Genomic DNA, 12,517 nt, shown 5'->3' on the forward strand with positions numbered 1-12,517 from the left:
TATTTCACTTTTGTGACTGTTCCTTTTAATTTCCATTTAATTACCTTCTTTATTTTTGTGTAGTTTCCATTTTTCAAGTTAAATGCTACTGTGGTGGATTTCTTTGCTATTTCCCTCCTACCAGGATGTTACAATTAATTACATTACGGTCGCTCTTACTATGCACTTCAGCTATATTCACCCCTTGGACCAGATGTTATGCGCTACTTAAGACTAAATCAAGAATTGCCTCTCTCCTTTTGGATTCCAGAATTAGCTGCTCCAAAAAACAGTCATTAAGGGTATCTAGAAATTTTATCTCTGCATCACGTCCTGAGGGGACGTACCCAGTAAATATGGGGATAGTTGAAATCTCCCATTTATTATTGAGTTTTCTGCTTTTGTAAGTTCTCTAATCTCCCTGACCATTTCACAATCACTGTCGCCACCCTGGTCAGGTGGTTGGCAATATATATCCACTGCTATACTTTGATTATTCAAACATGTAATTTCTATCCATAGAGATTCTATGGTACAGTTTGATTCATTTAAGATGTTCACTACTTTTGACTCTAAGCTTTCTTTCACCTGTAATGCCACTCCCCCACCAGCATGACCTACTCTGTCATTCCTATATATGTTGTACCCTGTATTACGGTGTCCCATTGATTATCATCATTCCACCAAGTTTCTGTGATGCCTAGTATATCAATCCTAATTTAATACCAATCACAAATGTGCTATCCAAGAACATTTAAGTAAAAGGGTCATGCTTACAGTAAGTGGGACAAAGGATATACAGAGCACACAACCAAATGCTGAAGCCACTGGAAACGTGAGCACCTGAAAAGTACAAAGTGTTATGTCTTAGCGTCATCTGGAATGTGTACAGTGCTGTCTTGTCTTTCCCAACTTCACCCACTAAAACAGAATGACAAACACTTAAACAATCAGAAAAACCCCAACTACACTCGCACTGAAGCAAACTGCAAGAATCTGAATATTCAGTTGCTCAAAATGCTCCCTTTGCTATGGCAGCTGGAAGATTCAATTTAATAGCCACACATTCAACAAAGAGCCTCAAATGGGTAGCTCCCACTACATTGCTGCTATAGCAATAAATGAATGAAAAGCCTGAGTAAGCAGGTAAGCTTTATGCCATGTTGGGATGATCAGGAAACTCCTGCCTCTGGTAGAACCACAGAGGGAGCAGATTGCACAGGTAAGGCAGTGGTGCTGAGAATAATTGTATTGGGTTTAGGAAATTCAATTCCTATGACAACAAAAGCAACCTAGCAGCTCTTAGCCCCCCTGCAGCGCTCATGTGAATCCCCACACTCTGACAACAGCTACTGTTTCTCACTGTAAAGCCCCCGGAGCATGGGCAGTGGCAGTAAGAGCAGTACCTGCTTTTTCTTGGAGTGACTTCCCTCAGGAGTGCAGAGATCTGGGCTGGAGATGTAATTTATACCCCATTGCACCAGCTTGGGTAAATGCAACCTATGACTAACTGAAAGATGTTTGTGAGCATTGTTAAAACCTTTATCAATTATCTTTCCATACTGAGGATTAATAATCCAGGCACTGAAGCTCATACCCTGGATGGCTTTTTCCCTATGCAGGAGACAAAAACGGGAAAAACTACTGAAATGGCCCAAACTCTCCTTGAAGGAAGGACGCTAAACCAACAGGCATCATCCCTTCCTCACTTCCAGCTCTGCAGGACAAGCTTACCCATGTAATCTCTGCACACTGGGGCTCCATGTCTTTTTAGGGGAGGCTGAGAGAGAGCTGCAGTGCATGGAAGGCATGCTTTAAGCTTAAATCTTTCAGGGAGGAGGTATGAGAAGGAAGCAGAGAGGGAACTGACACTGACGCGGTCTGTGGACTGTATTTTACAGCAGCTAGTGGTTCCCATTCGTTAGCATGGTGTGACATGGCCAGCAGAGTTTGACTGCTGACACCACCCAGTGCTGTCCCTCCGTTGGCTCCTGTTGCTGGTAAAATTCATGTTGCATCACCCTGATTGTCTTTATGAAATCCCACCCCACAGTACTGCTTTTCAGAGAGAGAGACAGGGTAAGATTTACTCTTGCAATATGAGAGAAAAGGAAGAGGATAAGATTATTATTCTGTATCTTGCCTCTGCGTGCAAGATACAGAAGAAGCATGCAGTCAGGCCAGGGCCACCCAAAGCACATTTCTTGAGATAGAGACAAAGGAGGCATATAAAGGAAAGAGGAGTTCTTAGGAATGTACTTTTTCAGATGGAAATGCTGCCTCCAGCTCTTGTTCGTGTGAGAGCAACTGGGGACTGAATTGTAAGGGGTGAAATAAAAAACCTGGTAATGCACCTGGACCAGTTTCTCAAAGTTTAAACCAGCGGTCACCAACCGGTAGATCGCAATCAACTGGTCGATGGTGGAGCCTCTGCCAGTCTATCGCAGTCTCCGGATACTAAAAGTCCAGTAGCGCAGTAGGGCTAAGGCAGGCTCCCTGCCTGCCCAGGCCCCGTGCAGCTCCTGGAAGCGGCAAGCAGCATGTTCCTGCGGCCCCTGTTGAGCCAGGGGGCAGAGGGTCTCTGCACGCTGCTCCTGCCTACAGGTACCACTCCTGCAGCTCCCATTGGCTGCAGTTCCCGTTCCCGGCCAATGGGAGCTGCGGGGGTGGTGCCTGCAGGGAGGGGCAGCGCACAGAGCCATGTGCCACTGCCCCCTCCCCCAGGGCCATAGGGACCTGCTGCTGGCCGCTTCCGGGAGCGATGCTGGGCCGTGGCAGGCAGGTAGCCTGCCTTAGACCCACTGCACTGCCAACCGAGGTAAGTATCGGCTGGCAGGAGCCCGCACCCCTCACCCCCTCTCACATCCCAACCCCCTGCCCCAGCACTGAGCTCCCTCCTGGAGCTAGCACCCCGTACCCCTTCCCGCACCCCTGCCCCAACTCTGAGCCCCTTCCTGGAGCCAGCACCCCAACCCCCTGCCCCAGCCCTGAGCCCCTTTCCAAAGCCTGCACCCCAACCCCCTGCCCCAGGTTCAGCCCGGAGCCCTCTCCCACACTCCAAACCCCTCGGCCCATGCCCAGAGCCTGCACCCTCACCTCCTGCCCCAGCCCAGTAAAAGTGTGTGAGGGTGGAGGAGAGCGAGCAACGGGGGGATGGAGTGAGTGGGGCGGGGTAGATCCTGGGTTGCACTTAAATTCAAAAAGTGATCTTGTGCTTAAAAAGGTTGGAGACAACTGGTTTAAACTGTACACTTTAATACTGTCTATGGTAACTATCATCTGTCTGCTTGGCTTGGTTTCTGGTAACTAAATGCTACTATGCCTTTTTAGAGCTATAAAAATGGAGGCCAATATTTCCTAATATAAGTGCCTAAAGTTAAGCATCTACATGTAAACTTATACAACTGAAGAAATGGTCCATTTCCCCTCCCCTCATCCCCAAACAGCTGGTTACCCAAAACTCCCATTGTAGTTGGCTGGAGTAGTATGTATTTGGCATCTCTCGAGGAGAGGGGGAAAAATCAGGCTACTTACTGTATTTAGGGGTTTGATTTTAGGCACCCATGTTCAAACATGTTGCCCAGAATTTTCATTATGGTACAACTCCAAAACAAGGGCCTGTGCCTGATGGGCGGTGAGCCTCTGCAATCCCTACTGACCTCAGTGGGATACGTTGATGCTCATTATCTCTCAGGATCAGCTCCAAAGCGTTCTACTCACAATTTGAGGCTGGAGTAGGTGTTGACTCAATAGTGCTTGCACTAGTTTGTGTCTCTTGGACACTTGTCCTGGCGCCATCTAGTGCCAGCTGAAGACTCTCTAGTTGTAATGCATTCAGATGGTTTCTCTGTGATTCAGTAACCATGGCTGCATTTTCAAGGCCAAGGTTTGCTATTTGTTCTGGAGACAGCTCCTTGAGGAATAAGTTAAAAAAAAAAAAAAAAAAAAAAACTGCTTTAGGATATCCACTATATTACAGGTGAATCAGAGGTTCAGACTGCCTTGTACTTAGAATGAGGAAAACAACCACACTCTGTATTGCTGTAAAAGTGCTCAGTATTTTTTTTTTTTTTAAGTATTTGCATATCTGTTTACCTGACTGGCCACTCGTCTAGCTTTCAGCCTTCTCCTTTGGTTGTGACAGTACATAGATTCTGGAGACACTTTCTGTGCTACCAGTGTATTTGTCAACCTTCTGATATTGGAGTCTCTGTTTTAGTTCTTTTTTGGGGGGGTGGGGTGTCTACTCCCTACAACTGCCAAACTATTTTTGTTTCTTTCCTCTTGCATCATCTTCCAAGCCTGCCCCATTCTTGCCTGCCCGTGATATAGACACAGGATTCCGCTATCTATACAGTAACAAGATGAAAAGATGTTGTTCCACTCCTGGATCTTCCCTTCTAGATTGAAAATCTTCCAAATGTAATCACATTGTCTTGTTTTAAAAATGGAACAAGATAATCATAACCATACAGTAATTATCTTTCAGTACATGATGATTAAACCAATTTGTAAAACAGGCATCTACAGTGCGTGCTGTATTACCTTAATTATAGTAACATTCAATGTTTAACTCCACCATGGAGCAAGCTCTTTTTGCTGCTGCAGCTATGCATCCAAGTTTTATTTTACATTCTAGTTTAAAAGTAGGCCAGGTGACAGATCAGAATTTCATTCCATATGAATTATAATTGTCTGTCTGTCTGAGACCTTGTCTACATAAGCCAGTTGCATTAGTTTAAATAAAGGGTAAGTATTTAATTAAATTGGTGCAAACCTCTGCATAGAAGCTCCAGTAAATTTTGAAAATAAACCTCTCAAACTGAACTAAGTTTCCACAAAGTGATAAATCTGCTTATAATCAATACCTTTAATGAAACTGGTATTACTTTTTCATGTAGAAAGCCTTAAGATAAAGCTGTAGCTACACAAAGCCACAGTAAAAATAAATGCTACTTTGAATTCCTAAAGAAGAGCAATAAGGATTCTGTATTTTTTTTTTTTTGTAAAGAACCATGTCTATCTAGAAATTTCATCACATGACCATCTCTCTCTTCTTGTGTACATCTGCTGAATTTCTGTTGAGAGTCTCTAAAGGAGTAGTTCTCAAACTTTTTTTTTCGTGGACCACTTGAAAATTGCTAAGGGTCTCGGTGGACCACTTAATGATCTTTCCAAACGTTGTTTATATCATTAGCTAACTATTGTAAAGCATTTTGGATAAAAGTGCTATATAAAAAAAACTTTAAAAATTAACGTTTTTTGGTTCTACAAATAAAAGCACACGACTCGTATTTTAATATCAGTAATCTTACCTTTCTAATGCGATGGATATGCCCTCTCTCCCCTGCCGTGGCAGCCCCCAAGCTGGGACTGGGAAGAAGGGGGGTCTCTCCCCAGCCACAGAGCTGAGGCTGGGAAGGAGGGCCATCTCTCCCCGGCAGCCGCAGCTCTGGAGCTGGAGAAAGTCGCCTCTTTCTCTGGCTGCCACAGCCCTGCACGTCCCAAATGTCCCTCACCCCACTGCCACCTCCCACCTACCCCCTATTCCCACCAAGGCCATCATCTCACCTTACATGTGCATCTTCTCCAGGGTCCAGGCACCTAATTAGCGGAGCCACTTCAATTAGGTCGGTGGCCCTTCATTCTTTTGTGTGCGGCTGCCTAGGCACGCACCTTAGAGGGAACTATCCGCAGACAACCTGAATGGAGCTCACGGACCACTGGTGGGCTGCAGACTACAGTTTGAGAACCTCTGCTCTAAAGGATACCTTCGACCCTCTGCTCTGTGGATTTTCCCTAGCACTGAAAAGTGTGACACAGTAAGGTTGCAGACTTATTGGAGCTGTCAGAGGTGCAGTATAGAACACTTTTTTTGCAGCTTGTGGTCAAGGAGTTTCTCCTTTTATGAAGGCTGACCGTTAAGCTGTCTGGCTCGTCTATCCATCACTACACTGAGTGACTGACCTCATGAGTGTCTGAATCAGAGGTGGTTGGGCAGAATTTTAATCTTCTCTCCACGTCAAACAATGTCTGGGTCAAAGACTTCAAAATCCACATGCTAATCTCTGGGCCATATTCAGAGCTGACATAAACAGGATGAATTCCAGTGAAATCAGAGTTGCATCTGCTTGTACCAATTCTGAATTCAGTCTTTCTTTCTTTCAGAAATGCTGCATAGGAGAATGTTATCAGAATTTAGGGTTAACAAAAAAGCCCAGATATGACCAAGTGGGCTGTTTGTAGCTGTGACAGTATGGATGAATGCGTGCACTGTCCTTAATAAAAGAGAAGAAAAGGAAGACCTCAACAGAATACCACTAGAGACACAGACTTTGCTCTAAGCCATCTGCCCTTATGTACTCAGGCTGCAATTTTAAAACACTTTCTTAATGCTTTTTCCCTTGGAACACATTTTGCACTAAGCATAAATAAAATAAACAGTTTGACATTTTATGTGCATCACAAATAGAGATGAGATAGCTGTGAGTTAATGCTTCATACACCTAACTGCCTCTCACTTAATAATCAAGCCAGAAAGGGTCCTGCAGAAACCCAAATTGAAGCATAAATTAGTATTGCAGTTTGTTTATAATAGAGTAAAAGTGATAGAATATCACACTTCTTCAGTAACCAAGCACTTACTTTGAAAACTTCATCAGGTATGTGTCTTATGGCTGCTGGCTGGAAATATGGCATCACATCTTTGTCAAGAGCTTTAAACTCTTTCTCATTTAAACCAGCTATTATTAAGACAAAATAGGAATAAAGCTTAGTTCACACATCCCTTTCATTATGTTAAGTTTTGACTAATTTAAATTAATACATTATCTGGCCAATATTTGTCTCTCAACTTTGTTCCAATAAAACATGAGGAAATCAACACTCCTATATTAAACGTAAAAAGAGACCCTTTTGTGCACTTGAATGAATGCTCAAGTTTAATTTAAGTTAAGTTAAGAGGTAATTAAGTTATAATTAAAGACAAATACACAATTCCTTTTCCTGCTTTCTTTCATTGTAACCGCTATCAACCACCAGCTTACACACAACTAGCACATAAGAAACAAATACCACATTTTCAGTAAAACAAATATACCAGATTGAAGTTAATTAGTAGTATTCTTTGCAATACAAAATTAGATGGTAACCTCCCTCCCCCTGAAATCCTAAATACAGTAACTCCTCGCTTAATGTTGTAGTTATGTTCCTGAAAAATGTGACTTTAAGCGAAACGATCTTAAGCGACTCCAATTTCCCCATAAGAATTAATGTAAATGGGATGGGGTTAGGTTAGGTTCCAGAGAATTTTTTTTCAACAGACAAAAGTGTGTGTGTGTGTAGATATATAGATATATCTACACACACAATATAAGTTTTAAACAAACAATTTAATGCTGTACACAGCAATGATGATTGTGAAGCTTGGTTGAGGTGGTGAAGTCAGAGGGTGGAATATTTCCCAGGGAATGCCTTAGTGCTGAATGATGAACTACCACTCGACTGAGCCCTCAAGGGGTAACACATTGTTGTTAATGTAGCCTCACACTCTACAAGGCAGCACAAATGGAGGGAGGGGAGACAGCATGGTAGACAGAGAGAGACACCCTGTGAGAGAAAGAGATGCACATTGCCCCTTTAAGTACGCTGACCCCACTCTAAGCACATTGCCTTTTTAAGTAAATCAGCAAGTTGAGACAGCAGCTGCTGCCAGGAAGCTCCCTCCATCCTGAGCCCTGTCCTGTCCCCCCATGCTCTATGGAGATGGGGTAAGCGGGGGGCAGGAGCAGGGGGGAGGGGGACACCCTGACATTAGCACCCCTCTTCTCCCCCCCCCCCAGAGCGAGCAGGAGGTTCCCGGGAGCAGCTCCAAGGCAGAGGGCAGGAGCAGCACATGGCAGTGGGGGGGAGGGACAGCTGCCACCAACTGATAGCCTGCTGGGCAGTTGCCGCACAGGGAACTTAAGGGAGTGGGGAGCTGATGGGGGGGGGGGCTGCCGGTCCACCCTGGTTTCAAGCCCCCACCAATCAGCTGCAATGGGTTGCTCTTTCTGCAAGTGGTGGACAAAGCCGGCGGCTGCCAAACAAAATTCTAAGGGAGCATTGCGCAACTTTAAACGAGCATGTTCTCTAATTAATCAGCAACGTAACAACAAAATAACGTTAACCGGGACAACTTTATGTGAGGTGTTACTGTACAAATCACTATGCGGACTCTGTTCACCAAGGGAAGCTTCTGCTTTTGCAGAAGGCTATCCCTGCAACACACATACATTGTGTTAGTGCCATGCAACATGTCACTATTAAACTGACCACATTCTTGGAGTAGGCAGAAGAACTTTAATACTGACTTGTCATGCTTGCTCTCTATAAATGGGTTCCATGAACATGCAGGGAGCAGATCAAGGCCCTGTCCTCCAACAAGCTAAACACCCTCAACTCCTACTAACTTCAGATGAGACATTCAGTCCCTTGCAGGACTGAACCTCAAGGTAGGATTCTGGGACCCTGTAAATGGAGAGACAGAGCAGCTGTGGGCAGTGCAATGCTCAGCTGGATAACTGTATGCTGGAAAGCTGGTAGGCACCTCACTTTGAAGTAAGATCAAGGACTTAAGGGTGAAAGGAAGAACAGTCTCTCCAGAGGGGTGGGCCTGAAATTTCAGTTTGACTCAGCCTGCTTAGCCAGGTTAACTCTCTGAAGTATGTACAGGGCCAAATTCAGACTCTGGCAGAGGTCCCCCAGCAATGGAAAGTCAGAGCACCCTGTGGAGACTAACAGTATTTTTCTTTAGTGGGGAAGGATGTTAATGGAAAGGCTGCCTGTCCTTCCTTGGAGGGGTGACTCCTGTCCTTTGCTGGTGCAGAGAAGCACAATATGGGCTGAACCTATCCTGTAATGCTTTTAAAGATGGTGTTTCAGAAACGTCACTGATGGAGGTCGGTCTCGTTACCTGCTATGGTACCAATCTCATGTATAATAGAGCTGTTCCACTCTGCAGCAATTCCAAATACAGATTCTGCCACCTTCTTAAACTCTTCCAGAACAGGAGTGCTACATGGCAACAAGCCAACTCTTGCAATCACAGCACTGCAAAAGGGCAATGGGGTTAGGATGACATACTGTAATTACACCCAATGTTTAAAATGTCTGAAATATGCAGAATCTATGCTAACAGAGTTGTAAACACAGTTTCAGGCCCAAATATAGATGAACATACAGGTATTGCAAAGAAGTTAGAACTGTCAGCCTTTTAAAAAAAAATCTAAAATGCTTTAAGCAACAAATTTGAGTTTCTCAATTCAATAGCTATAGTGGATCACATTGGAATCTGTCTTAAACAGCCACTCAAGGCTCCACTGAAAATCAGTTGCTTGATCCAGGTGTTTTCTAAACTAAGGGCTGAACAAATGTATATGTAAAAATCTGGGAATATTTTAAAGGGCCACTGAAGATGGCAAAGTTGCCTATTCCAAGTGGCCCTTCAAGCAGATTTTGCTGAATATATGGCTTTCATTAATGAAGATGGCCTCAGAGAAAATGTTAACAGAGCACAGTTCAGTGGCTATAGTTAGACATCTTTCCAAAGATTATGAGATGCCCAAAAGCTTTTAAAGTGTTGGAAAAGAGCTCTTTAGAAATAGTGCTTCTGGAAATCCTTGAGGGGAGACAAATTTCACCACTAATACCATTAACAGAGACTTAAAAATAAAACTATTTAATTTTGATAATAAAGTATTTCTACCTGAATTCTGTAGTCTTTATGGTCTTGATGTCTGTGGTGTTCAGAGCACACAGATTAGCTCCTAATCCTGCTAAATCAAAGCTTTTCAGTCCATGGACTGTCTGACCAGAGTCTTCAAGAAACCCTTGTAAGATAGATTTAGCCTGCAGAGGCAATGAGATCAAGAACGGTTATAAATGTAATATAGGGTTCTACGACTGGAAGCTGCTACTGATATCAGCTGTTACGAACTGATCTGTAATTTTACTCAACCGGGCCTGAGCCTACTCCCGCTGAAATCAATGGGAATTTTGCTATTGTCTTCAGTGGGAGCAATGTCAGTGCCACTTATGGGCACTGTGCCTTCTGAGCAGTGCTGAGTGCCATTGCCTACCAGTACAATCAATGTGACTTGAAGGCATTTAGCACCTCTTACGAAAGACTTGCCACCTCCCAGGACCGGGCCATAAATGAACACTTTACCAGAATAACCAGCTATTGAAGCATCTAACAAAACTTCCCAATTTCAATTTAACTGAAAAGAACTACATTATAGGTAATTTTTTCTCTCCCATAAATGGTCAGCATGAAGCATTGCAAAATTAGAGCCTTCCTGTACTGTACTAAGTGTTTTATGTAGATGCTAAGCTATGCTTAATGATTAATCAGTATCACTTATTAAAATACAACAGGAAATATCAAAAGTGAAGTACTGTGTTAAAACACTCCAGTTCCTTCTGTTTTCTTATAGTGCCTCTTCAGCATAAACATCTGTTACATAGATTCCTGATACTCAGCCAATGCTAGCTGCCATCAACTTAATGTCATATGCTGAAGAGAAGTGATGGCAAGACCACATGGACAGAAATTTGCTGCTAGTTGCATATGCAAATAAAGGATTTTAGTCTTCTTCTATTCACTATGTAGATTCTACTGGCATTAACAGGAGTTATTCAGGCATACCGAGAGAACAGAGTGAGTACTCGAGCATCTGAATGGAATAATTTGTAAATAACAGATCACCTGTACAAGTGTCTGGATGCATTTAGTACTCCTGGGAGCATTCTGTGCCAAAAAATTATAAATTCTGTGCATAATATTTTAAAATGATGCAAATTTTATTTGTCAAAATAACACTACATGATCACACCAGTGCAATTATTTTGGTAATTTATTTCAAAATACCTGTCAGCAAGTATGTTTGTAACAATACGGATATACAAATTCCCCCAGGAGTACAGAGTTAAAGAAACCCCTATGACAACCCAGTTCCTGTTTCTCTGCTCCCTTCACCTTGTACCCCACCCTCCCGAGCCCAGATACAGGGCCCCTTCCTTGTCCAGATACCCGAACCCCCTTCCCCTCCAGAGCCCAGCCGTGGACCCTCCCAGCCCAGACATCCCCATCCCCTCCCCCGAGCCCAGGGATCCAGAGGGGAAAACAGCCTGATGCTTGGTCCCATGCTTGCATGGAGTTTCCTGCGTTCCTTCCCTCAGGGGGCAGGGCATGCTGGGAACTGCAGCTGCCATGAACCCTCTAGCTCTCTCCCCCTCCCCCCAGCAGCATCTTCTGTGTACAAGCCGGGTTCTGCTGGGTCATCGGCCCCTAGTGATGGCTAGCAGCACTGCAGGCCATTTCTGTGGAGGAAAGGAAATTCTGCATGCACAACATTAATTTCTGCAAAATTCTGCATTGCGCATTGGCGCACAATTCCCCCAGGAATAATTTAGGGTGGACTAATTGTTTTTACCAATTTGTGTCTGTTTAGAGGCCTGGGAGAAATGAGTTGATGGTCTCATTCTAATTCCTAATGGGCAAGTGGTCGGAGCATAGTGAACATTATCACAATTGGTAAGTATTGCCACCCTCATTGGTCCTCTCAGAGAGGCATAGGACCAAGTAGGCATGAACCTTTAACTACCTTCTCACCCTTAGAGGTGGCACTGGAGATCCTGGCTGAATAAAACTGGAAGGGCAGCATGGGGAGCTGTATTCGTTTTGTAGGTGATTTCAGGTCTTGGAGGGTCATTCATCCCGTGCCTTTTCACCAGAAGTAAATTTAATAAAATATTTACCTGGACAAGAGTCCATTCTGTTTGTTGACTAAGTGCAGCAACGGTGTCAATAGAACTTAAATCCAATGCTTCTATTTCACTCTCATTGAGAGCTAGGGCAATGCGTCCAAGGGAAACAATATGGTAACTCTTCCAGCCCAGCAATGCACCCCAAACCTTTAAAATAAATTAACATACAGCATCTATTGGTTCATAACGAACACTCACTTACATGCTCCTCTGTCTCTACTTCCGATTTTAAAGTAGTAATTAACAAAGATAAAATTCTATGGGCTGGATTGTGTGGTCTGCTAATCCCATTCTTCACTGTGTAAGCAGAGGTTGGACACTGCAGAGAACTGAGCCCTTCATATTTCTAAGGTGGTGACGCTCAGTTTATCTAAAAATACTTACACTGTCACACAAGATGACTTCTGGTTAGTGAATATAAATTGGTTGAATGATCTTTGTTTTTGTTTGTTTGTTTGTTTTTTGTTTTAAACTTTTTTCTCCCAAATTTCTAGGTTTTAAAAAAGCCATTATTCAGATTTTACTGATTTTCATCCAAATTTTGGAAGTGCTGGAACTCTCCAGATGTGGCTCCCTGCTCCAGAGGAAAGATGGTGACCTGGTCTCCCTCTCACAGAATCTTCTGACTTGCTCGAGGACAGTTGGTGGCTGCTGCTTCACAGTGGGGGAGTGAGAGGGACAGGGAGCTGTGTCCTGGCATCTGAGACTGCCTGACTGCTGCAGCAACAGG

At 43.8% G+C, this 12,517-nt stretch overlaps 1 protein-coding gene across 1 annotated transcript in view; it reads right to left on the reverse strand.

Annotated features, from left to right (window-relative positions):
- Positions 1-657: 657 nt before the first annotated feature.
- The window catches only part of OTOA (otoancorin), a 49,108-nt gene continuing 37,248 nt past the window's right edge, over positions 658-12,517 (reverse strand). The window contains exons 24-29 of the mRNA XM_034784929.1: positions 11,779-11,934; positions 9,725-9,867; positions 8,933-9,069; positions 6,625-6,722; positions 3,700-3,892; positions 658-822 (exon numbers count right to left, since the gene is read on the reverse strand). Of these exons, the coding sequence (XP_034640820.1) occupies positions 734-822; positions 3,700-3,892; positions 6,625-6,722; positions 8,933-9,069; positions 9,725-9,867; positions 11,779-11,934 (816 nt within the window). The 3' untranslated portion in view covers positions 658-733. The remainder of the gene's footprint in view (positions 823-3,699; positions 3,893-6,624; positions 6,723-8,932; positions 9,070-9,724; positions 9,868-11,778; positions 11,935-12,517) is intronic.

Source organism: Trachemys scripta, chromosome 10 (genome assembly GCF_013100865.1).
Source record: "Trachemys scripta elegans isolate TJP31775 chromosome 10, CAS_Tse_1.0, whole genome shotgun sequence".
Classification (NCBI taxonomy): domain Eukaryota; kingdom Metazoa; phylum Chordata; order Testudines; family Emydidae; genus Trachemys; species Trachemys scripta.